The sequence below is a fragment of the Manacus candei genome, unplaced genomic scaffold (genome assembly GCF_025592945.1).
Source record: "Manacus candei isolate 608988 ecotype Guabito, Panama unplaced genomic scaffold, ASM2559294v1 h1tg000266l, whole genome shotgun sequence".
Classification (NCBI taxonomy): Eukaryota; Metazoa; Chordata; class Aves; order Passeriformes; family Pipridae; genus Manacus; species Manacus candei.
The window spans coordinates 1-25,395 of record NW_026138314.1 but is presented as its reverse complement, the minus strand read 5'-3'; the positions used below and the strand labels follow the sequence as shown (position 1 = coordinate 25,395).

Here is a 25,395-nt window from a genome sequence, read left to right as displayed (position 1 = left end):
CCCCAAAATGCCCCCAAATAATCCCAAAATTACCACCCAAATGACCCAAAATGCCCCAAAATGACCCCAAATGATACAAAATAACCCCAAAATGACCCAAAAAAACCCAGAATGGCCCAAAATGGCCCAAAATGACCCAAAGAAAACCCAGAATGGCCCCCAATGTTGCAAAATGACCCCAAAACGACCCAAAACGACCCAAAATGACCCAAAAACCCCCCCAGAATGGCCCCAAAATGATGCAAAATGACCCCAAAATGGCCCCAAATGACCCAAAATGACCCAAAATGGCCAAAAAAGACCCCAAAACGACCCAAAATGACCCAAAAAAACCCCAGAATGACCCCAAATGATGCAAAATGACCCCAAAACGGTCCAAAATGACCCAAAATTAACCAAAAAGACCAAATAAAACCCAAAATGCCCCAAAACGACCCCAAATAATCCCAAAATTACCCCCAAATGACCCCAAATGACCCCAAATGACCCCAAATGATGCAAAATAACCCCAAAATTACCAAAAATAACCCCAAAATCGCCCCAAACGACCCCAAATAACCCCCAAAATGACCCAAATAAACCCCAGAATGACCCAATTACCCCCAAAACCCCCCCAAAATTCCCCAAATCCCCCCAAAATTCCCCAAAACTCCTCAAACTACCCCCAAAATCCCCCCCAAAATCCCCCAAAATTCCCCAAATCCCCCAAAATATCCCCAAATTTCCCCCCAAATATCCCAAAACATCCCAAAACAACCCTAAAATACCCCCAAAATATCCAAACTCCCCCCAAAAAGTCCCCAAAAACCCCCAAATCCCCCAAAACCCCTCCCGCCCCTCCCCCACCCCAAAACCCCCCAAAACCCCCCCAAAATACCCCCAAATCCCCCAAAATATCCCAAATTTTCCCCCAAAATCTCCCCAAAATACCCCCAAACTCTCCCAAAATCTCCCAAACTCCCCCCAAAAAGTCCCCAAAACCCCCCGAATCCCCCCAAAACCCCTCCCGCCCCTCCCCCACCCCCAAAATCCCCCAAAACCCCCCAAAAATTCCCCAAAATCCCCCAAAATATCCCCAAATTTCCCCCAAAAAACATCCCAAAACTCCCCCAAAATATCCCAAACTTCCCCCAAAAAGTCCCCAAAAACCCCCAAATCCCCCAAACCCCTCCCGCCCCTCCCCCACCCCCCCAAACCCCCCCCAAAATTCCCCCAAATCCCCCAAAATATCCCCAAATTTCCCCCCCCAAATCCCTTCAAACTCCCCCCAAAATCTCCCAAACTCCCCCCAAAAAGTCCCCAAAACCCCCAAATCCCCCAAAACCCTCCCGCCCCTCCCCCACCCCAAAATCCCCCAAAACCCCCCAAAAATTCCCCAAAACCCCCCAAAATTCCCCAAATCCCCCAAAATATCCCCAAAATATCCCAAATTTCCCCCCAAAAACATCCCAAAACTCCCCCAAAATACCCCCAAACTCCCCCCAAAATCTCCCAAACTCCCCCCAAAAAGTCCCCAAAACCCCCCAAATCCCCCCCAAATCCCCTCCCGCCCCTCCCCCACCCCCAAAATCCCCCAAAACCCCCAAAATCCCCTTTTTTTTTTACCTGAACCCGACGAGTTTCACCCCAAAAAGGCTCCTGCGGGTTCAACAAGCGGGAGGGGGCGGGGCCAATTTTAAGCCCCTCCCCCTCCCGCATGACGTCATCGCATCCCCGCCCCTTTTAAGTGACGTCACCGCCCCCAAACCCATCATTGACCCCCCAAAAACCCTTTAATTAAAACCCCGAAACCTTTTAATTAACCCCCAAAAAACCGGTCGGGGCGATGACGTCATAGCCACGCCCCCCCCAATTTAGGTCGAGAACCAAAAAAAACCCCCAAAAAAGGGGGCGGGGCCTCCCGCGAACCCCCAAATTTAAGGGGAGGCCCCCCAAAATTAAACCAAGCCACTAATTGGGCCCTAATTAAAAAAAAGAAGCGCCCGATGACGTCATCGGGGCCCGAATTGGGGTCAGGAGCCCCAAATTTGGGTCAAAGAGCCGCGAAAACCACAAAAATGGGGGTGGGGCCGCCCCAAAAAGGGGGCGGGGCCGGCGGTGACGTCATCGAGCCCGAAATTCGGGCCCCGAAATCCGGGAATTGAGCCCCAAAATTCGGGATTTTAACCCCAAAATCGGACCTGAACCCCCAAAATTCCGGAATTTAACCCCAAAATCGGACCCTGAACCCCCAAAATTCCGGAATTTAACCCCAAAAATCGGCCCCTGAACCCCCAAAATCTGGGAATTCAACCCCAAAATCCTGGAATTTAACCCCAAAATCGGGCCCTGAACCCCCAAAATTCCGGAATTTAACCCAAAATCGAGCCCTGAGCCCTCAAAATTCGGACCCTGGGCCCCAAAATCCTGGAATTGAGCCCCAAAATCTGGGAATTTAACCCCAAAATCGGGCCCTGAACCCCCAAAATTCCAACCCTGAACCCCAAAATCCCGGAATTTAACCCCAAAATCCTGGGATTTAACCCCAAAATCGGGTCCTGAACCCCCAAATTCCTGGATTTGAGCCCCAAAATCGGGCCCTGAACCCCCAAAATTCCGGAATTTAACCCCAAAATCGAGCCCTGAGCCCTCAAAATTCGGACCCTGAGCCCCAAAATCCTGGAATTCAACCCCAAAATCCTGGAATTTAACCCCAAAATCGGGCCCTGAACCCCAAAATTCGGACTCTGAACCCCAAAATCCTGGAATTGAGCCCCAAAATCTGGGAATTTAACCCCAAAATCGGACCCTGAACCCCAAAATTCGGACTCTGGACCCCAAAATCTGGGAATTCAATCCCAAAATCCTGGAATTTAACCCCAAAATCGGACCCTGAACCCCCAAATTCCTGGATTTGAGACCCAAAATTCCGGAATTTAACCCCAAAATTGGACCCTGAACCCCAAAATTCCGGAATTTAACCCAAAAATCGAGCCCTGAATCCCCAAAATTCGGACCCTGAGCCCCAAAATTCCGGAATTTAACCCCAAAATCGGCCCCTGAACCCCCAAAATCTGGGAATTGAGCCCCAAAATCCTGGAATTTAACCCCAAAATCGGGTCCTGAACCCCCAAATTCCTGGATTTGAGCCCCAAAATCGGGCCCTGAACCCCCAAAATTCCGGAATTTAACCCAAAAATCGAGCCCTGAACCCCCAAAATTCGGACTCTGAACCCCAAAATCCTGGAATTGAGCCCCAGAATCTGGGAATTTAACCCCCAAAATCGGACCCTGAACCCCCAAAATTCCGGAATTTAACCCAAAAATCGGGCCCTGACCCCCAAATTCCTGGATTTGAGCCCCAAAAATCGAGCCCTGAACCCCCAAAATTGGGTCTTGGGCGCCAAAATCCTGGAATTTAACCCCAAAATCCTGGGATTTAACCCCAAAATCGGGCCCTGAACCCCCAAAACTCCGGAATTTAACCCCAAAATCGAGCCCTGAACCCCCAAAATTGGGTCCTGGGCCCTAAAATCCTGGAATTTAACCCCAAAATCGGGCCCTGATCCCCAAAATTCGGACCCTGGGCCCCAAAATCCTGGAATTCAACCCCAAAATCGGGCCCTGAACCCCAAAATTCGGACCCTGGGCCCCAAAATCCGGGAATTGAGCCCCAAAATCTGGGAATTTAACCCCAAAATCGGACCCTGAACCCCAAAATTCGGACTCTGGACCCCAAAATCTGGGAATTCAACCCCAAAATCCTGGAATTTAACCCCAAAATCGGACCCTGAACACCCAAATTCCTGGATTTGAGCCCCAAAATCCTGGGATTTCACCCCAAAATCGGGCCCTGAACCCCCAAAATTCCGGAATTTAACCCCAAAATCGAGCCCTGAACCCCCAAAATTCGGACCCTGGGCCCCAAATTCCGGGAATTGAGCCCCAAAATCCTGGAATTTAACCCCAAAATCCGGGAATTGAGCCCCAAAATCTTGGAATTGACCCCCCAAAATCCCCATTTTTAGCCCCAAAATTTCCCCGTGGACCCCCCCCCCCCCAAAAAAAAAAATCAACATTTTGACCCCAAAAAATCCTCATTTTGGCCCCAAAATCCTCATTTCCCCCCCAAAAAATCACCATTTTCGACCCCTTCCCCCCCCCTTTGCCCCCCCTTGGCTCCACCCCCAACCAAGCCCCGCCCCCATTAAGCCCCGCCCCCTCGACCGCGTCAAAGGTTTCATTTTTTCCCCAAAAAATCCTCAATTTGACCCCAAAATAAAGATTTTTAACCCCCCCAAAATATGAATTTATCCCCAAAAATCCTCATTTTGACCCGAAATGTTGATTTTTGGCCCCAAAATTTCCCCAAAATTCAATAAAAAAAATCCACATTTGACTCCAAAAAAAATCCTCATTTCCCCCCCAAAAAAATCCTCATTTTGGCCCCAAAATTCCCCATTTTTAGCCCCAAAATTTCCCCGTGGACCCCCCAAAAAATCAACATTTCCCCCCCCCCAAAAATCCTCATTTTGGCCCCCCCAAAAAATCAACATTTATCCTCAAAATGAGCATTTCGACCCCAAAATCTCGATTTTTAACCCCAAAATTCCACCGTGAGCCCCCAAAAAATCCCCATTTCCCCCCCCCCCCAAAAAACCCCATTTCCAGACCCCAAAAAAATCAACATTTATCCCCCAAAATCCTCATTTTTCTTCCCCAAAAATGTTGATTTTTGGACCCAAAATGATGATTTATTAGCCCAAAATTTCACTGCGAACCCCCCACCCCAAAAAAATCCACGTTTATTCCCGAAATCGGGATTTTTTTTGGACCCCAAAATCCCATTTTCAGCCCCAAACCCGTCACTTTTCCCCCCCAAAACCCACATTTTTCCCCCCCCGAAATCCTCATTTTGACCCCAAAATGTTGATTTTTTAACCCCGAAATTTCCCCTTGAACCCAAAAAAATCCACATTTAACTCCCAAAAATCAACATTTACCCCCAAAAAATCCCCATTTTGTCCCCAAAAATCCTCATTTTGACCCCAAAAATCCTCATTGTGGCCCCAAAATTGTCTTTTTTCCCCCCAAAATCCACATTTATCCCCAAAAAAATCCACACTTTGTCCCTAAAAATCCACATTTTGACCCCAAAAATCCACATTTATCCCCAAAAAGTCCACATTTATCCCCCAAAATCCACATTTATCCCAAAAAAATCCCCATTTTGTCCCTAAAAATCCTCATTTTACCCCAAAAATCCTCATTTTGTCCCCAAAAATCCTCATTTATCCCCCAAAAATCAACATTTATCCCAAAAAAATCCACATTTATCCCCAAAAAATCCACATTTATCCCCCCAAAAATCAACATTTACCCCCCAAAAATCAACATTTACCCCCCAAAAATCAACATTTACCCCCAAAAAATCCTCATTTTGTCCCTAAAAATCCTCATTTTACCCCCAAATATTAACATTAACCCCCAAAAAATCAACATTTATCCCCCAAAATCAACATTTATCCCCAAAAATCCTCATTTTGTCCCTAAAAAATCCACATTTATCCCAAAAAAATCCACATTTACCCCCCAAAAATCCCCATTTTGTCCCTAAAAATCCTCATTTTATCCCCAAAAATCCTCATTTTGGCCCCAAAAATCCTCATTTATCCCAAAAAATCAACATTTGTCCCAAAAAAAATCCACATTTACCCCCCAAAAATCCCCATTTTGTCCCCAAAAATCCTCATTTTACCCCCAAAGAATCAACATTAATCCCCAAAAATCCTCATTTTGACCCCAAAAATCCACATTAATCCCCCAAAAATCCTCATTTTGTCCTTAAAAAATCCACATTAATCCCCCAAAAATCCACATTTACCCCCCAAAAATCCCCATTTTGTCCCTAAAAATCCTCATTTTGACCCCAAAAATCCTCATTTTGACCCCAAAATGGTCTTTTTTCCCAAAAAAATCAACATTTACCCCCAAAAATCCTCATTTTGACCCCAAAAATCCTCATTTTACCCCAAAAAATCCCCATTTTTTTTCTCCCTCCCCCTTTCCCCCCTCCCCCCTTAGCCCCTCCCCCTTTGCCCCTCCCCCTTAGCCCCTCCCCCTTTAGCCCCTCCCCCTTTAACCCCTCCCCCTTTAGCCCCTCCCCCTTTAACCCCTCCCCCTTTAGCCCCTCCCCCCTTTCCCCCTCCCCCCTTAACCCCTCCCCCTTTAACCCCTCCCCTTTAGCCCCTCCCCCTTTAGCCCCGCCCCCATCAAGCCCCGCCCCCTCGGCCATGTCGGAGCTTCTCCTCCTCACCCGGATCGTGCCCGGCGGGGGGGGGGGAGGGGCGGGAGGCGAAGGGGGAGGGGCCAACCCCCCCCGCCCCTCCCCCACCGAGCGGCGGCGGCGGCTCTGGGGGGAGCCCCTGGCGCTGGGGGTGAGTTGACCCCGTCGTGACCTCGCGGTGACCCCGCCGTGACCCCGCGGTGACCCCCGGAGGGAGGGGGAGGGGTTAGAGAGAGGGGGAGGGGCTAGAGGGAAGGGGGAAGGGGGAGGGGCGTCCTCCAAGATGGCGGCGCTGGGGGATGGGGGAGGGGCGGGAATGACCCTGGAGTGACCCCCAGAGGGAGGGGGGAGGGGTTAAGGGGAGGGGGAGGGGGAGGGGTTAGAGAGAGAGGGGAGGGGCTAGAGAGAAGGGGGAGGGGCTAGAGAGAGGGGGAGGGGTTAGAGGGAAGAGGGAGGGGGGAGGGGCGTCCTCCAAGATGGCGGCGCTGGGGGGTGGGGGAGGGGTGGAAATGACCCCGGAGTGACCCCGGAGTGACCCCGCGGTGACCCATGGAGGGAGGGGGGAGGGGCTAAGGGGGAGGGGGAGGGGTTAGAGAGAAGGGGAAGGGGGAGGGGTTTCATCCAAGATGGCGGCGCTGGGGGGGTGGGGGAGGGGCGGGAATGACCCCGGAGTGACCCCGCGGTGAGGGGGGGAGGGGCTGAGGGGGAGAGGGAGGGGGCTAGAGAGAAGGGGGAGGGGCTAGAGAGAAGGGGGAGGGGCTAGAGAGAAGGGGGAGGGGTTAGAGGGAAGAGGGAGGGGGGAGGGGCGTCCTCCAAGATGGCGGCGCTGGGGGGGTGGGGGAGGGGCGGGAATGACCCCGGAGTGACCCCTGAGGGAGGGGGGAGGGGTTAAGGGGGAGGGGGAGGGGCTAGAGAGAAGGGGGAGGGGTTAGAGAGAGAGGGGGAGGGGTTAGAGGGAAGGGGGAGGGGAGTTGTCCAAGATGGCGGCTCTGGCCACGCCCCCTTGACTCCTGACCCCACCCCTTGACTCCTGACCACGCCCCCTTGAACCCTGACCACGCCCCCTGGGTTCTGGTCACGCCCCTTTACCCTTGGCCACGCCCCCTGAGTCCTGGCCCCGCCCCCTGGGAGCAACTGGGAGGGAACTGGGAGCAACTGGGAGGGACTGGGAGGTAACTGGGAATAACTGGGAGCAACTGGGAGCAACTGGACCCCTCCAAACCCTTACTGGGAGCAACTGGGAGGCCCCAAAGTCTTACTGGGATCTAACTGGGATCTAACTGGGATCTAACTGGGAGGTAACTGGGAGCAACTGGGAGCAACTGGGAGCAACTGGGAGCCCCCAAACCCAACTGGGAGCCCCCAAATCATACTGGGAGCCCCAAAACCCAACTGGGAGGTAACTGGGATCTAACTGGGAGGTAACTGGGAGCAACTGGGAGGTAACTGGGAGTAACTGGGAGCAACTGGGAGCAACTGGGAGCCCCCAAACCCTTACTGGGACCAATCCAAACCCTTACTGGGAGCAACTGGGAGCCCCCAAACCCAACTGGGAGCAACTGGGATCTAACTGGGAGTAACTGGGAGGGACTGGGAGGTAACTGGGAGTAACTGGGAGTAACTGGGAGTAACTGGGAGCAACTGGGAGGTAACTGGGAGTAACTGGGAGGTAACTGGGAGCAACTGGGAGCAACTGGGAGCCCCCAAAACCCAACTGGGAGCCCCCAAATCATACTGGGAGCCCCAAAACCCAACTGGGAGGTAACTGGGATCTAACTGGGAGGTAACTGGGAGCAACTGGGAGGTAACTGGGAGCAACTGGGAGCAACTGGGAGCCCCCAAAACCCAACTGGGAGCCCCCAAATCATACTGGGAGCCCCAAAACCCAACTGGGAGGTACTGGGATCTAACTGGGAGGTAACTGGGAGCAACTGGGAGGTAACTGGGAGTAACTGGGAGGTAACTGGGAGTAACTGGGAGGTAACTGGGAGTAACTGGGAGCACTGGTGGCCCCGCAGGTGTCGCAGGTGCTGGTGGGGACCCTCCAGGTGGCCCTCGGGGGGTCCCTGCTGGTGGCCCTGGGAGACCCCGTGGGGGCCCAACTGGGGACCCCCCTGGGGACGGGACCCGTGGTGAGAGCGACTGGGAGGGACTGGTTTATACTGGGAGGGACTGGGAGGGGGTTGGGGGGGACTGGGAGGGACTGGGAGGGGATTGGGAGGGACTGGGAGGGACTGGGAGGGATTGGGGGGGACCGGGATGAACTGGGAGTGAACTGGGAGGGACTGGGAGGGAGTGGGGGTGAACTGGGATGAACTGGGAGGGACTGGGATGAACTGGGAGGTCACTGGGCTGAACTGGGATGAACTGGGAGTGAACTGGGATGAACTGGGAGGGTCACTGGGATGAACTGGGAGGGACTGGGAGGGACTGGGAGGGGATTGGGAGGGACTGGGAAGGACTGGGCTGAACTGGGAGTGAACTGGGAGGGACTGGGATGAACTGGGAGGGTCACTGGGCTGAACTGGGCTAAACTGGGATGAACTGGGAGTGAACTGGGATGAACTGGGAGTGAACTGGGAGCCCCAAAACCCAACTGGGAGCAACTGGGAGTGAACTGGGAGGGACTGGGAGTGACTGTGAGTGACTGGGATGAACTGGGATGAACTGGGAGTGACTGGGGGTGAACTGGGAGTGAACTGGGGGGGATTGGGATGGACTGGGAGGGACTGGGAGGGACTGGGAGGGACTGGTTTATACTGGAAGGGACTGGGAGGGACTGGGATGTCACTGGGGTGAACTGGGAGCAACTGGAAGTGAACTGGGAGCAACTGGGAGTGAACTGGGAGGGTCACTGGGCTGAACTGGGATAAACTGGGAGCTCACTGGGATGAACTGGGAGCAAACTGGTCTGAACTGGTCCGAACTGGTGCCCCCCAGTCGATCGTGGCGGGGGCGACGTTGGCGGCGCTGGGCAAGGGACCCTCCAAGGGCAGGGTGAGTTTGGGGCAGTTTGGGGCATTTTGGGGCATTTTGGGCATTTTGGGGATTTTGGGGATTTTTGGGGATTTTTGGGGATTTTTTGGGGGATTTTTGGGGGATTTTTGGGGGATTTTTGGGATTTTTTGGGATTTTTTGGGGATTTTTGGGGGGATTTTTGGGGACTTTTTGGGGATTTTTTGGGATTTTTGGGGGATTTTTTGGGGATTTTTGGGGATTTTTGGGGGATTTTTTTGGGATTTTTGGGGATTTTTGGGGATTTTTGGGGAATTTTGGGGGATTTTTTGGGGATTTTTTTGGGATTTTTGGGGGATTTTTTGGGGGATTTTTTTGGGATTTTTGGGGGATTTTTGGGGAATTTTGGGGGATTTTTTTGGGGATTTTTTGGGATTTTTTGGGGATTTTTTGGGATTTTTTGGGGATTTTTGGGGGATTTTTGGGGAATTTTGGGGGATTTTTTGGGGATTTTTTTGGGATTTTTGGGGGATTTTTTGGGGATTTTTGGGGATTTTTTGGGGGATTTTTTGGGGATTTTTGGCGGATTTTTGGGATTTTTTGGGGATTTTTGGGGGATTTTGGGGGATTTTTTGGGGATTTTTGGGGAATTTTGGGGGATTTTTTGGGGGTTTTTTGGGATTTTTTGGGGATTTTTTTGGGATTTTTGGGGGATTTTTTGGAATTTTTGGGGGGATTTTTGGGGGATTTTGGGTCAATTTTGAGTCAATTTTAGGTCAGTTTTGGGGTCAATTGGTTGATTTTGGGTCAATTTTGGGTCAATTTTGGGTCAATTTTGAGTCAATTTTGGGTCAATTTTGGGTCAGTTTTGGGGTCAATTATTGGTTGATTTTGGGTCAATTTTGAGTTAATTTTGGGTCAATTTTGGGTCAATTTTTTGTCAATTTTGGGTCAATTTTAGGTCAATTTTTGGTCAATTTTGAGTTAATTTTGGGTCAATTTTGGGTCAATTTTTTGTCAATTTTGGGTCAATTTTAGGTCAATTTTGGGTCAATTTTTTGTCAATTTTGGGTCAATTTTTGGGTCAATTTAAACTTAATTTTGGGTCAATTTTAGGCCAATTTTGACTCAGTTTTTGGGTCAATTTTAGGCCAATTTTAGGCCAATTTTGGGCCAGTTTTGGGTGGATTTCCTCCCAGTTTGGCCCAGTTCAGCCCAGTTTAGGCTCATTTTCCCCCCCCCAGGCTCGGGCCGCCCTGGCCTTGGCCGTGGTGGCCTCCATCGTGTCCTTCCTGGCCCTGGGCCTGCAGGGGCTGCTCGTGGCCTACGGGTGCCCCTCCTGCTTCCACCTGGGACCCCCCGCCCAGGTGAGTCATTTCGGGGCATTTTGGGGCAGTTTGGATAATTTGGGGAAATTTGGGGTAATTTTGGGCCATTTTTGGGTCATTTTGGAGCATTTTAAGGTCAATTTTTACTCAATTTTGGGTCAGTTTTGGGCTCAATTTTAGGTCAGTTTTGACTCAGTTTTTGGGTCATTTTTGGGTTATTTGGGGGCATTTTGGGGTCATTTGACTCATTTTTTACTCAATTTTGGGTCAGTTTTGGGTTCAATTTTGGGTCAGTTTTGACTCAATTTTGGGTCAGTTTTGACTCATTTTTAGGGTCAGTTTTGGGTCAATTTTAGCCCAGTTTTGGGCTCAATTTTGTGTCAGTTTTGACTCAATTTTGGGTCAGTTTTGACTCATTTTTTGGGTCAGTTTAGACTCAATTTTAGGTCAGTTTCAACTCATTTTTTGGGTCAGTTTTGACTCATTTTTAGGTTCAATTTTGACTCAATTTTGGGTCAGTTTTGACTTGGTTTTTGGGTCAGTTTTGACTCAATTTTTGGGATCAATTTTGATTCATTTTTGACTCATTTTTTACTTAATTTTTGGTGAGTTTTGATTTAGTTTTAGGGTCAGTTTTTGGGTCAGTTTTGACTCAATTTTGGGTCAGTTTTGACTCAATTTTTGGGTCAATTTTGGGTCATTTTAAGGTCAATTTTGACTCAATTTTTTGGTCAGTTTGGGATCGTTTTTGGGGTCAATTTTGACTTATTTTTGACTTAATTTTCCATTAGTTTTGACTCATTTTAGTCATTTTGGGCTCAATTTTGACTCAATTTTACCTCAATTTTGACTCATTTTTGGCTCCATTTTTGACTCAATTTTGGATCATTTTTGACTCAATTTTTGGTCAATTTTGGCTCATTTTTACCTCAATTTTACCTCAATTTCACCTCAATTTCATATCATTTTTGACTCAATTTTGGGTCAATTTTGACTCAATTTTGTATAATTTTTTACTAATTTTTGGCTCCATTTTTGACTCAATTTTGGGTCAATTTTGCCTCATTTTTACCTCAATTTTGCCCCAATTTTGCCTCATTTTTAGCTCAATTTTGACTCAATTTTGTATCATTTTTGACTCAATTTTGCCTCAATTTTTCCTCATTTTTAGCTCAATTTTGACTCAATTTTGTATCATTTTTGACTCAGTTTTGGGTCAATTTTGACTCATTTTTACCTCAATTTTTGACTCAATTTTGTATCATTTTTGACTCAATTTTGGCTCCAATTTTGACTCAATTTTGGGCCATTTTTGACTCATTTTTACCTCAATTTTGCCTCAATTTTACCTCAGTTTTGCCCCAATTTTGCCTCATTTTTAGCTCATTTTTGACTCAATTTTGGCTCCAATTTTGACTCAATTTTGGGTCATTTTTGACTCATTTTTACCTCAATTTTTGCTCAATTCTGTATCATTTTTGACTCAATTTTGGGCCAATTTTTGACTCAATTTTGGGTCAATTTTGCCTCATTTTTACCTCAATTTTACCTCGATTTTTGCTCAATTTCTGCTCAATTTTGACCCAATTTTCACCCAATTTTGGGCCGTTTTGGGTGACTTTTGTTCCCTCCCCCTCCCCCAGCGGGTCCTGCTGGGCACCCACGTGCTCCTGATGACGTCATCGGCGGCGGGGGCGGGGCTTGCCGTGATTGGTGCGGTTGCCGCCACCAGGGCCCGCCCCAAACGGATCCAGCCAGTGAGTGACGAGGGGGGCGTGGCCTAAAAAGGGAGGGAGGGGCTTATTTCAAAGGGGGCGGGGCCTTCATATACTACCGGTGAAGGGGCGGGGCTTCCCTTTGAGAAATGGGCGGGGCTAAAGGAGGGGTGGAGCTTCCATATATAGGAAGGGGTGTGGTTTCTAGGGGGCGTGGCCTGGCTCTGACCACGCCCCCTTTTCCTCCAGCCCGTGGTGATTTACCAGACGGCCCTGCCCGGCGTGGGGGCGGGGCCTGCAGAGGCCACGCCCACCGGCGACCCCGCCCCTCAATAAGGACCAATGGCGGCTGAGGGGGCGTGTCTGGCTCCGCCCACCTCGTGCCTTCCCGGAATAATAATAGAAACAGAAATATCAAAATCAAGGAAATGTTAAAAATTATATAAATGTTAATTTATATTATGTGATCGTTAAACCTTTTAATTTTATTTGTCAGTTAATTAATGAAATGTCAATATTTTCACGGACAGTTTCGAATTTTTTAAACGGAATTAAAAAAATTAAAAAAAAAAAAAAATTAAAAAAAAAAAAATAAAACCAAGCAAATAAATAAAAGCAAATCATATTTAGCCAGAAAAAAAAAAAAATAAAAAATTCAACGGTATTTCCTTCTTTTTTTTCCATCCCCCTGGAGTGAGTTCAAACCCTAAAAAGAGGTTTTTTTCCTACTCCAATTTAACCCCCGAAATGACCAAAAAAGGGAAAATTCCCTCCCAATTTAAAAAAAAAAAAAGATGTTTAAATTAAAACCCTCAAAATGATGGGGAAAAAAAAAAAAAAAAGAAAAGCTGCGTTTCCTTCGATTTAACCCCCCCTTTGAAAGGAGGGAAAAACCGGGGGCTTGGCCCTCCATTTCAACCTCGAAAAGGGGCTCCTTTTCCAAAAAAATCGAGAAAAGAGGGTTTTTCCCTCAATTTAATTATTCCTAATGAAGAAAAAGGGGGATTTTCCGGCAGTTTAAACCCTAAAAATTTAGGAAAAAAAAAAAAAGGGGGATCCCGCCTAAATTTAAACCCCCCAAAATGGCGGCCGCGGCGTGAGGGGAGGGGGGTAAAGGCCGGAAGTCGGCGAGGGGCATCACGGGAGTTGTAGTTCGGGGAGGGCGGGGCGCCAACGCTTCTCTATGGGCGCCGCGGGGCACGATGGGAGTTGTAGGCGCGCTGTAATGGCGCTCTGTGGGCGCCGCGGGGCATCATGGGAGTTGTAGGACCAAGATAATGGCGCCCTATGGGCGCCGCGGAGCACGATGGGAATTGTAGGCGAGGCGTAATGGCGCTCTAAGGGCGCCGCGGGGCATGATGGGAGTTGTAGGCCCAGAACCGCCATAACAGCGTTTTTTGGGGGAGTTCGCCAGGATTTGGGGGGATTTTGGGGGTGTCCCCCCCCTACCCCGACCCCCCCCCCTTAAGCAGAGAGTCTCCCAAACCAATCAGAGTCTTTATTGTGGGCGGGGCTGGCGCCGCCTTTAAATTAACATACAAAACCCGAAACAACCCCCCCACCAAAAAAATACCACCCCCGAGACGCTGGAGGCGTCTCGGGGGACTTCGGGAGAACCTCAACTCCTGGTTGACCTTCACAACTCTTGGTTGACCCCCAAGACTCTTGGTTGACCTCCATCACTCTTGGTTGACCTCCAAGACTCTTGGTTGACCTCCATCACTCTTGGTTGACCTCCATGACTCTTGGTTGACCTCCATGACTCTTGGTTGACCCCTAAGACTCTTGGTTGACCTCCATCACTCTTGGTTGACTCCCAAGACTCTTGGTTGACCTCCATCACTCTGGTTGACCTCCAAGACTCTTGGTTGACCTCCACCACTCTTAGTTGACCTCCATGACTCCTGGTCAACCCCTACAACTCCTGGTTGACCCCCAAGACTCTTGGTTGACCTCCACAACTCTTGGTTGACCCCTACAACTCCTGGTTGACCCCCAAGACTCCTGGTTGACCTCCACAACTCTTGGTTGACCTCCATCACTCTTGGTTGACCCCCAAGACTCCTGGTCGACCCCCACAACTCTCGGTTGACCCCCACACCTCCCAGTTGACCCCCAGGCCTCCCGGTTGACCCGAGGCACCTCCACCACCTCCCCGCGACCCTCCGCCTCCTCCAGACCCCCTTTTTCCCCCCATAACTTCCCTCCGACCCCCTTTTCGCCCCCCCCAAAGACCCCCCCGAGGTCAGTTGAGGAAGCGCCGGCAGCGGCGGGCGCCGCAGTTGCAGGGCAGCTTGGCGGCGGGCTCCTCGATGGGGAACTTGTAGTCGTAGGTGAGCTCCTCGCCGCGCAGGATGCGGCGCAGGGCGAAGATGACGATGCGCTTGTGGCCCTCCACGTGGATGACCCGCGAGTAGCAGTTGGGCTCGCACGAGTGGTTGATGAAGCGCGCGGCGCTGCCGTGCATGGTGGCGTCCACCACCTCGGCCTCGTCGATGCGGAACATGTAGCACCCGATGCCCTGGGGGAGAGGGGACAGGGGGGGTCATTTTTGGCTGATTTTGGCTCATTTGGACTCAATTCGGACTCAAAAGTTGAGGAAAAATGGAGGCAAAAATGAGTCGAAATTGAGCAAAAATTAAGCTAAAAAAGGAGTCAAAATTGAGTCAAAACCCGGCCCAAAATTGAGCCAAAAATTGACTCAAAATCAAGCCAAAATTGAGTCAAAATTGAGCAAAAATGGAGCCAAAATCGAGTCAAAATTGAGCAAAAATGGAGCCAAAATCGAGCCAAAATTGAGCAAAAACGGAGCCAAAATCGAGTCAAATTTGAGCAAAAACGGAGCCAAAAATGAGTCAAAATTGAGCAAAAATGGAGCCAAAAACGAGTCAAAACCCAGTCTAAAATTGAGTCAAAAATCACCCAAATTTGAGTCAAAACCTGGTCAAAATTGAGTCAAAAATCACCCAAAATTGAGGCAAAACCTGGCCCAAAATTGAGCCAAAAATGAGTCAAAATTGAGTCAAAACCTGGTCAAAAATTGAGTCAAAAATCACCCAAAGTTGAGTCAAAAATGAGTCAAAATGGAGTCAAAAATGAGTCAATTTTGGCTCTATTTTGACTCAATTTTGGGCCACGTTTTGACTCGATTTTGGCTCCATTTTTGCTCAATTTTGACTCATTTTTGGCTCAGTTTTTGCTCAATTTTAGCTGCCGTGCATGGTGGCGTCCACCACCTCGGCCTCGTCGATGCGGAACATGTAGCACCCGATGCCCTGCGGGGGAAGCGGTTTTGGGGTCATTTTGGGGGGATTTTTGGGTCAGTTTGGACTCAAAAGTTGAGCAAAAATGGAGGTAAAATCAAGTCAAAATTGAGCAAAAATTGGGTCAAAACCCGACCCAAAATCAAGTCAAAATTTGGCCCAAAATTGTCCAAAAATTGACTCAACATCAAGCCAAAATCAAGTCAAAATTGAGCAAAAATGGAGCCAAAATCGAGTCAAAATTGAGCAAAAATGGAGCCAAAATCGAGTCAAAATTGAGTCAAAACCTGGCCCAAAATTGAGTCAAAACCTGGCCTAAAATTGAGCCAAAAATGAGTCAAAATTGAGCAAAAATGGAGCCAAAATTGAGTCAAAAATCACCCAAAATTGAGTCAAAACCTGGTCAAAAATTGAGTCAAAAATCACCCAAAATTGAGCCAAAAATGAGTCAAAATTGAGCAAAAATGGAGCCAAAAATGAGCCAAAATTGAGTCAAAACTTGGCCCAAAATTGAGTCAAAATTGAGTCAAATCCCGGCCCAAAATTGAGTCAAAAATCGCCCAAAATTGAGCCAAAAATGAGTCAAAATCAAGCCAAAATGAGTCAAAATGGAGCAAAAAATGAGTCAATTTTGGCTCCATTTTTGCTCAATTTTGGGCCACGTTTTGACTCGATTTTGGCTCCATTTTTGCTCAATTTTGACTCATTTTTGGCTCAGTTTTTGCTCAATTTTAGCTGCTGTGCATGGTGGCGTCCACCACCTCGGCCTCGTCGATGCGGAACATGTAGCACCCGATGCCCTGGGGGAGAGGGGACAGGGGGGGTCATTTTTGGCTGATTTTGGCTCATTTGGACTCAATTCGGACTCAAAAGTTGAGGAAAAATGGAGGCAAAAATGAGTCGAAATTGAGCAAAAATTAAGCTAAAAAAGGAGTCAAAATTGAGTCAAAACCCGGCCCAAAATTGAGCCAAAAATTGACTCAAAATCAAGCCAAAATTGAGTCAAAATTGAGCAAAAATGGAGCCAAAATCGAGTCAAAATTGAGCAAAAATGGAGCCAAAATCGAGCCAAAATTGAGCAAAAACGGAGCCAAAATCGAGTCAAATTTGAGCAAAAACGGAGCCAAAAATGAGTCAAAATTGAGCAAAAATGGAGCCAAAAACGAGTCAAAACCCAGTCTAAAATTGAGTCAAAAATCACCCAAATTTGAGTCAAAACCTGGTCAAAATTGAGTCAAAAATCACCCAAAATTGAGGCAAAACCTGGCCCAAAATTGAGCCAAAAATGAGTCAAAATTGAGTCAAAACCTGGTCAAAAATTGAGTCAAAAATCACCCAAAGTTGAGTCAAAAATGAGTCAAAATGGAGTCAAAAATGAGTCAATTTTGGCTCTATTTTGACTCAATTTTGGGCCACGTTTTGACTCGATTTTGGCTCCATTTTTGCTCAATTTTGAGTCATTTTTGGCTCAGTTTTTGCTCAATTTTAGCTGCCGTGCATGGTGGCGTCCACCACCTCGGCCTCGTCGATGCGGAACATGTAGCACCCGATGCCCTGCGGGGGAAGCGGTTTTGGGGTCATTTTGGGGGGATTTTTGGGTCAGTTTGGACTCAAAAGTTGAGCAAAAATGGAGGTAAAATCAAGTCAAAATTGAGCAAAAATTGGGTCAAAACCCGACCCAAAATCAAGTCAAAATTTGGCCCAAAATTGTCCAAAAATTGACTCAACATCAAGCCAAAAATGAGTCAAAATTGAGCAAAAATGGAGCCAAAATCGAGTCAAAATTGAGCAAAAATGGAGCCAAAATCGAGTCAAAATTGAGTCAAAACCTGGCCCAAAATTGAGTCAAAACCTGGCCTAAAATTGAGCCAAAAATGAGTCAAAACTGAGCAAAAATGGAGCCAAAATTGAGTCAAAAATCACCCAAAATTGAGTCAAAACCTGGTCAAAAATTGAGTCAAAAATCACCCAAAATTGAGCCAAAAATGAGTCAAAATTGAGCAAAAATGGAGCCAAAAATGAGCCAAAATTGAGTCAAAACTTGGCCCAAAATTGAGTCAAAATTGAGTCAAATCCCGGCCCAAAATTGAGTCAAAAATCGCCCAAAATTGAGCCAAAAATGAATCAAAATCAAGCCAAAATGAGTCAAAATGGAGCAAAAAATGAGTCAATTTTGGCTCCATTTTTGCTCAATTTTGGGCCACGTTTTGACTCGATTTTGGCTCCATTTTTGCTCAATTTTGACTGATTTTTGGCTCAGTTTTTGCTCAATTTTAGCTGCCGTGCATGGTGGCGTCCACCACCTCGGCCTCGTCGATGCGGAACATGTAGCACCCGATGCCCTGGGGGGGAAGCGGTTTTGGGGTCATTTTGGGGGATTTTGGGTCAATTTTGACTTAATTTTGGCTCCATTTTGACTCAATTTTGCTTAATTTTTGCTCATTTTTGGGCCGGGTTTTGACTCAGTTTTGGATGATTTTTGGGTCAATTTTGAGTCATTTTTGCTCAATTTTGATTCAATTTTGGGCCAGGTTTTTGCTCAATTTTGACTCATTTTTGATTCATTTTGACTCATTTTTGATTCATTTTGACTCATTTTTGGGTGATTTTCACTCAGTTTTGGGCCAGGTTTTGGTTAAATTTTAGGTGATTTTTGGGTCAATTTTGACTCATTTTTGATTAATTTTGACTCATTTTTGGCTCCATTTTTGCTCAATTTTGCTCAATTTTTGCTCATTTTTGGGCCAAGTTTTGACTCAATTTTGGGTCAGGTCTTGATTCAATTTTGACTCAATTTTGGGTCAAGCTTAGGCTCAATTTTGGGTGATTTTTGGGGACATAGTCAAGGGTTGGGGACATGTAGCACCCAATGCCCTGCAAGGGGGACGTTTTTGACTCATTTTGAGGGATTTTTGGGGGATTTTTGGGTGAATTTTGGCTCATTTTTGCTCCATTTGGACTCAAAAGTTGAGCAAAAATGGAGGCAAAAATGAGTCGAAATTGAGCAAAAATTAAGCTAAAAAATGAGTCAAAATTGAGCCAAAAATGAGCCAAAATTGACCCAAAATTGAGCGAAAAATGAGTCAAAATTGAGCAAAAATGGAGCCAAAATCGAGTCAAAATTGAGTCAAAACCTGGCCCAAAATTGAGTCAAAAATCACCCAAATTGTAGCCAAGACCTGGCCCAAAATTGAGCCAAAATTGAGTCAAAACCTGGCCCAAAATTGAGTCAAAAATCACCCAAAAATGAGCAAAAAATGAGTCAAAATGGAGCCAAAAATGAGTCAAAATTGACCCAAAAATCCCCCGAAATTGAGCCAAAATCTGGACCAAAATTAAGTCAAAATTAACCCAAAATTGAGCCAAAAATGAGTCAAAATTGAGCAAAAATGGAGCCAAAATGAAGTCAAAAATCACCCAAATTTGAGCCAAAACCCAGCCCAAAATTGAGTCAAAAATGAGTCAAAATTGAGCAAAAACGGAGCCAAAATGGAGCCAAAAATGAGTCAATTTTGGGTCAGGTTTTGGCTCCATTTTGATTCAATTTTGGGTTAATTTTGACTTAATTTTGACTCAATTTTGACTTAATTTTGGGTCAGATTTTGACTCAATTTTGGATGATTTTTGACTCAATTTTGACTCAATTTTGGGCCAGATTTTGGCTCAATTTTGACTCAATTTTGGGGTCTCTTTCCCCAAATTTTGGGGTTTCTCCTCCATTTTTCGGCTCCTCCTCCCATTTTCAGACTCCTCCCCTTTTCAGACTCCTCCCCCCGTTTCCAGGCCCCTCCCCCACATTTCCGAGGCGATTTTCCCCATTTTTGGGGTTTTTCTCCCCAAATTTTGGGGTCCCCTCCCCATTTTTAGGCTCCTCTCCCCCATTTTTTAAAATCTCCTCCATTTTTAAGCCCCTCCTCCCATTTTTAGGCTCCTCCCCTTTTCAGACTCCTCCCATTTTCCAGGCCCCTCCCCCCCATTTCCGAGGCGATTTTCCCCCGTTTTTGGGGTTTTTCTCCCCGAATTCGGGGTCCCCTCCCCATTTTTAGGCTCCTCCCCCCTACTTTTAAAATCTCCTCCATTTTTAGGCCCCTCCCCCCATTTTCAGACTCCTCCCCGTTTCCAGGCCCCTCCCCCACATTTCCGAGCTGATTTTCCCCATTTTTGGGGTCTCTCTCCCCAAATTTTGGGGTCCCCTCCCCATTTTTAGGCTCCTCTCCCCCATTTTTTAAAATCTCCTCCATTTTTAGGCCCCTCCTCCCATTTTTAAGCCCCTCCTCCCATTTTCAGACTCCTCCCCTTTCCAGACCCCTCCCCCCGTTTCCAGGCCCCTCCCCCCCATTTCCGAGGCGATTTTTCCCCGTTTTTGGGGTTTTTCTCCCCGAATTCGGGGCCCCCCCGCCCACCTTGCTGTCGTAGAACTTCTCCCTCTTGTCGGTGAGGACGGAGCGCACGACGATGCCGGAGTATTCGATCACCATCTCGCCCGCCTCGATGTTGCGCTTGCAGAACAGGCCCCGCCCGTGGATGGCCGACCTGGGGGGGGGGGGGACAGGTGTGCCCAGGTGTGCCCAGGTGTGCCCAGGTGACCCCCAGGTGTGTCCCAGGTGCCCCCAGGTGACCCCCAGGTGTGCCCAGGTGTGCCCAGGTGTGCCCCAGGTATGACCAGGTGTGCCCAGGTGTGTCCCAGGTGTGTCCCAGGTGTGTAACAACCACCCCCAGGTGCCCCCCAGGTGCCCCCAGGTGTACCCCAGGTGTGCCCAGGTGCCCCCCAGGTGTGCCCAGGTGTGCCCCAGGTGTGTAACAATCACCCTCAGGTGTGCCCAGGTGTGTCCCAGGTGTGTAACAACCACCCCCAGGTGTGCCCAGGTGTGTAACAACCACCCCCAGGTGTGCCCAGGTGTGTAACAACCACCCCCAGGTGTGCCCAGGTGTGTCCAAGTGACCCCCAGGTGTGTCCAGGTGTGCCCAGGTGTGTAACAATCACCCCCAGGTGTGCCCAGGTCTGCCCAGGTGTGTCCCAGGTGTGCCCAGGTGTGTAACAACCACCCCCAGGTGCCCCCAGGTGTACCCCAGGTGTGCCCAGATGTGTCCAGGTGTGTAACAACCACCCCAGGTGTGTCCAGGTGTGTCCAGGTGCCCCCAGGTGTGCCCAGGTGTGCCCAGGTGTGCCCCAGGTGTGTAACAACCACCCCCAGGTGTGCCCAGGTGTGTAACAACCACCCCCAGGTGTGCCCAGGTGCCCCCAGGTGCCCCCAGGTGTATCCCAGGTGTCCCTAGGTGTGCCCAGGTGCCCCCAGCTGCCCCCCAGGTGCCCCCAGGTGTGTCCCAGGTGCCCCCAGGTGCCCCCAGGTGTGCCCAGATGCCCCCCAGGTGTATCTCAGGTGCGCCCAGGTGCCCCCAGGTGCCCCCCAGGTGCCCCCCAGGTGCCCCCAGGTGCCCCCAGGTGTGCCCAGGTGTCCCCAGGTGTGCCCAGGTGTATCCCAGGTGCCCCCAGGTGCCCCCAGGTGCGCCCAGGTGTGTCCCAGGTGCCCCCCAGGTGTGCCCAGGTGCCCCCAGGTGTGCCCAGGTGTATCTCAGGTGCCCCCAGGTGTGCCATCTCAGGTGTGCCCAGCTGCCCCCCAGTGCCCCCTAGGTGTGTCCAGGTGCCTCCAGGTGCCCCCCAATGCCCTCCAGGTGCCCCCAGGTGCCCCCAGGTGCGCCCAGGTGCCCCCCAGGTGCCCCCCAGGTGCCCCCAGGTGCCCCCCCGGCTCTCACCGATAGACCCCCACGGCCTCCTTGGCCGTTCTCTTGAGGTGCCGGAATCTCATGGCCATGGGCAGCTCCAGGCTGGTGGCGCGGCTGGGGGGGCGTCAGGGGGTCCCCCCGGATTTTGGGGGACCCCCCGAGACCCCCCCAAATACCCCCAAAAACCCCCAAATCCCCCCGAAAATGAGGAACCCCAAAATCCCCCCAAAATCCCTCAAAATTCACCCCAAATCCACCCAAAACCTCTCAAAAACACCCCCAAAACCCCTCAAAATCCACCCAAAATCCACCCCATGAGGGGGCGTCAGGGGGTCCCCCCAGATTTTGGGGAACCCCCCGAGACCCCCCCAAATCTCCCAAAAACCCCCAAATCCCTCCAAAAACGAGGAACCCCAAAATCCCCCAAATCCCCCCAAAAACAGCCCCAAAATCCACCCCAAATCCACCCCATAGAGACACCAAATTCCTCCTCTGGGGGGGGCCTCAGGGGGTCCCCCCGGATTTTGGGGGTCCCCCCGAGACCCCCCCAAATTCCCCCAAAAACCCCCAAATTCCCCCGAAAACAAGGAACCCCAAAATCCCCCAAATCCACCCCAAACCAGCCCCAAAACCCCCCAAAATTCACCCCAAATCCACCCCATGGGGACACCAAATTCCCCCCCCCGGGGGGGGTGTCAGGGGGTCCCCCCGGATTTTGGGGAACCCCCCGAGACCCCCCCAAATCCCCCCAAAACCCCCAAATGCCCCCGAAAACAAGGAACCCCAAATATCCCAAAATCCCTCAAAATTCACCCAAAACCCCTCAAAATCCCCCCCAAATCCACCCCATGGGAGCCCCAAACTCCCCCCCCTTGGGGGGGCGTCAGGGTGTCCCCCTGAATTTCGGGGTCCCCCCAAAACCCCCCAAATTCTCCTAAAACCCCCCAAAAATGGGACACCCCAAAATCCCCCCCCCCCCAGGTGTGTGGGACAACAGGTCTACCCATTGGTTTCTATGGGGGGGGGGGTGTGAGCCAAATTTTGGGGGGTCCCTGAGATTTTTGGGGGGTCCCTGAGATTCTGGGGGGGCCCAGGTGTTTGGGGGAGTCTGGGGGGGGCACCCAGGGGTGCTGGGGGGGGTCTCAGGTATTTGGGGGGGTCTCAGATATCCAGGGAGGGGTCCCAAATCTCCCGGACAACAGGTCTACCCATTGACTTCTACGGGGGAAAATGACCCAAAATTTGGGGGGGTCCCTGAGATATTTTGGGGGGTCCCCGAGATTTTGGGGTGTCCAAGAAGTCTGGGGGGGCACCCAGGGGTGCTGGGGGGGTCTCAGGTATTTGGGGAGGGTCCCAGATATCCAGGGAGGGGGTCCCAAATCTCCCGGACAACAGGTCTACCCATTGACTTCTACGGGGGAAAATGACCCAAAATTTGGGGGGGTCCCTGAGATTTTTGGGGGGTCCCCGAGATTTTGGGGTGTCCCAGAAGTCTGGGGGGGCACCCAGGGGTGCTGGGGGGGTCTCAGGTATTTGGGGAGGGTCCCAGATATCCAGGGAGGGGGTCCCAAATGTCCCAGACAACAGGTCTACCCATTGATTTCTATGGGGGGGGGTGTGACGCAAATTTTGGGGGGGGTTGCCGAGATTTTTGGGGGGTCCCCGAGATTTTGGGGGGTCCCTGAGATTTTGGGGGGTCCCCCAGGGGTGCTGGGGGGGTCTCAGGTATTTGGGGGGGTCTCAGATATCCAGGGAGGGGGTCCCAAATGTCCCAGACAACAGGTCTACCCATTGACTACTATGGGGGGCGGTGACCCAAATTTTTTTGGGGGGTCCCCGAGATTTTTGGGGGGGCTGGGGGGGGCACCCAAGGGTGGTTCCTCACCGGGTGGGCTTCAGCTGCACCTCGTCCTCCTCCTCCTCCCGCGGGGGGGGTCCCTGGGGGAGGGCCCGGTGCTGGGAGGCCAAAAAGCTGAACATGTCGAAGGTGCATTTCCTGGGGGGGGGGGGACACACACCAAAATTTGGGGGGGTTTAGGGGGGGCTCCCCACCCATGGGTGACCCCTCCAGACCCACGGGGGACCCCCCGAGCCGTGGGGGACCCCCCCAAAAAACCCCCACCCTGTGGGTGCCCCCCTGGTGTCGATAAAGGGGGGGTTTGGGGTGGGGGGATTTGGGAGGATTTTGGGACCCCCCCCACCCATGGGGGGACCCCCCCAGTAACTCCCAGTACCCCCCCAGTAGCTCCCAGTATCCCCCAGTCACTCCCAGTTCCCCCCAGTAGCTCCCAGTGACCCCAGTAGCTCCCAGTAGCCCCCAGTAGCTCCCAGTGCCCCCCAGTAGCTCCCAGTGCCCCCCAGTAGCTCCCAGTATCCCCCAGTGGCTCCCAGTAGCTCCCAGTGCCCCCCAGTATCCCCCAGTAACCCCCAGTTCCCCCCAGTAGCTCCCAGTATCCCCCAGTAGCTCCCAGTATCCCCCAGTAACCCCCAGTCCCTCCCAGTCCCTCCCAATCCCTCCCAATCCCCTCCCAGTCCCTCCCAGTCCCCTCCCAGTCCCTCCCAGTCCCCTCCCAGTCCCTCCCAGTCCCCTCCCAGTCCCTCCCAATCCCCTCCCAGTCCCTCCCAGTCCCCTCCCAGTCCCTCCCAGTCCCCCCTAAATCCCTCCCAGTCCCTCCCAGTGCCCCCCACTCCCCTCCACTCCCCTCCCAGTCCCCCCCAGTCCCTCCCAGTCCCCTCCCAGTACCGCACGTAGAGCTCTGCCCTGGCGCAGCCCGAGGGGTTCCGGGGGGGTTGGTTTTTGGGGGGGTCCCTGCGGGGGTGGTACCGGAACCGGTACCGGCGGCAGGACCCGGCCCCGGGGAGCTGCTCCAGCAGGAACACCACGGCGTCGTGGTGCATGCCCAGGAGGCGCAGCCCGCTCATCCCTGGAGGGGTTTTGGGGGGAAAAAAAGGGTTAAAAAAAAATTTGGGGGGGTTTAAAAAAAATTTCGGGAAGTTTCGGGAGGGTTTGGGGCATTTAAAGGGGATTTTGGGGGGTTAAAAGGGGATTTTGGGGGGATTTGGGGTCGTGGTGCATGCCCAGGAGACGGAGCCCGCTCATCCCTGGAGGGATAAAAAAGATTTGGGGAGGTTAAAAAATATTTTGGGGGGGTTTAAAAAAAATTTGGGGGGGTTCGGGGGGGATTTGAGGGGTTAAAAGGGGATTTTGGGGGGTTAAAAGGGGATATTGGAGGGATTTGGGAGGTTAAAAGGGGATTTGGGGGGTTAAAAGAGGATTTTGGGGGGATTTGGGGTCGTGGTGCATGCCCAGGAGGCGCAGCCCGCTCATCCCTGGAGGGGTTTTGGGGGAAAAAAAGGGTTAAAAAAAAATTTGGGGGAGGTTAAAAAAAAATTTCGGGAAGTTTCGGGAGGGTTTGGGGCATTTAAAGGGGATTTTGGGGGTTAAAAGGGGATATTGGGGGGTTAAAAGGGGATATTGGGGGGTTAAAGGGGATATTGGGGGGTTAAAGGGGGATATTGGGGGGTGGTTAAAAGGGGATATTGGGGGGATATTGGGGGGTTAAAAGGGGATTTTAGGGGAATTTTGGGGGTTAAAAGGAGATTTTTGAGGGGTTAAAAGGGGATTTTAGGGGGTTAAAAGGGGATATTGGAGGGATTTGGGAGGTTAAAAGGGGATTTGGGGGGGTTAAGAGTGGATTTGGGGGGGATTTGGGGTCGTGGTGCATGCCCAGGAGACGGAGCCCGCTCATCCCTGGGGGGGAAAAAAGGGTTAAAAAAAAATTTGGGGGGGGTTTAAAAAAAATTTCGGGAAGTTTCGGGAGGGTTTGGGGCATTTAAAGGGGATTTTGGGGGGTTAAAAGGGGATTTTGGGGGGTTAAAGGGGATTTAAAGGGGATTTTGGGGGTTAAAAGGGGATTTTGGGGGGTTAAAAGGGGGATATTGGGGGGTTAAAGGGGGATATTGGGGGGTTAAAAGGGGATTTTAGGGGAATTTTGGGGGTTAAAAGGGGATTTTAGGGGGTTAAAAGGGGATTTTAGGGGGTTAAAAGGGGATATTGGAGGGATTTGGGAGGTTAAAAGGGGATTTGGGGGGGTTAAGAGTGGATTTGGGGGGGATTTGGGGTCGTGGTGCATGCCCAGGAGGCG

The 25,395-nt window shown here is 50.5% G+C and overlaps 2 protein-coding genes and 1 long non-coding RNA gene across 7 annotated transcripts; 1 reads left to right on the top strand and 2 right to left on the bottom strand.

Annotated features, from left to right (window-relative positions):
* The first annotated feature begins 6,246 nt into the window (after positions 1-6,246).
* Positions 6,247-13,169, top strand: LOC127464748 (uncharacterized). Of its 3 annotated transcripts, XM_051775218.1 has the most exons (6): positions 6,247-6,416; positions 8,284-8,397; positions 9,206-9,262; positions 10,465-10,587; positions 12,192-12,305; positions 12,513-13,126. In XM_051775218.1, the coding sequence occupies exons 1-6, from the start codon at positions 6,273-6,275 to the stop codon at positions 12,597-12,599; spliced, it is 639 nt and encodes a 212-aa protein (XP_051631178.1). In that variant the 5' UTR covers positions 6,247-6,272; the 3' UTR covers positions 12,600-13,126. The 3 variants fall into 3 exon arrangements, with proteins under 3 accessions (XP_051631178.1, XP_051631181.1, XP_051631179.1); XM_051775221.1 differs by lacking the exon at positions 10,465-10,587 and having other exon boundaries at positions 12,513-13,169; XM_051775219.1 differs by lacking the exon at positions 12,192-12,305 and having other exon boundaries at positions 12,513-13,148.
* A 685-nt stretch (positions 13,170-13,854) lies between these two features.
* On the bottom strand, positions 13,855-14,440 carry LOC127464749 (uncharacterized). 3 transcript variants are annotated; one of them, XR_007901575.1, is made up of 3 exons: positions 14,197-14,440; positions 14,117-14,156; positions 13,855-14,057 (listed from the first exon to the last, which is right to left on the bottom strand). It is a non-coding gene; the product is annotated as an uncharacterized LOC127464749 (long non-coding RNA). The 3 variants fall into 3 exon arrangements; XR_007901576.1 differs by having other exon boundaries at positions 14,137-14,156; XR_007901574.1 differs by having other exon boundaries at positions 14,217-14,440.
* A 67-nt stretch (positions 14,441-14,507) lies between these two features.
* LOC127464750 (histone-lysine N-methyltransferase 2B-like) lies at positions 14,508-24,174 on the bottom strand (the record flags this gene model as incomplete). Its single annotated transcript, XM_051775222.1, has 5 exons — positions 14,508-14,784; positions 19,930-20,059; positions 21,281-21,364; positions 23,136-23,246; positions 23,994-24,174. Coding segments are annotated over 5 exons (782 nt in total), but the record flags the coding sequence as incomplete, so codon positions are not given.
* Positions 24,175-25,395: the final 1,221 nt, after the last annotated feature.

Bases quoted from the DNA above. Each gene is read 5' to 3' on its own strand.
- LOC127464748 (XM_051775218.1), top strand. From the start codon at position 6,273: ATGTCGGAGCTTCTCCTCCTCACCCGGATCGTGCCCGGCGGGGGGGGG. The intron at 9,263-10,464 runs GTGAGTTTGGGG...TCCCCCCCCCAG, and splicing joins AGGGACCCTCCAAGGGCAGG to GCTCGGGCCGCCCTGGCCTT. The intron at 12,306-12,512 runs GTGAGTGACGAG...CTTTTCCTCCAG, and splicing joins GCCCCAAACGGATCCAGCCA to CCCGTGGTGATTTACCAGAC.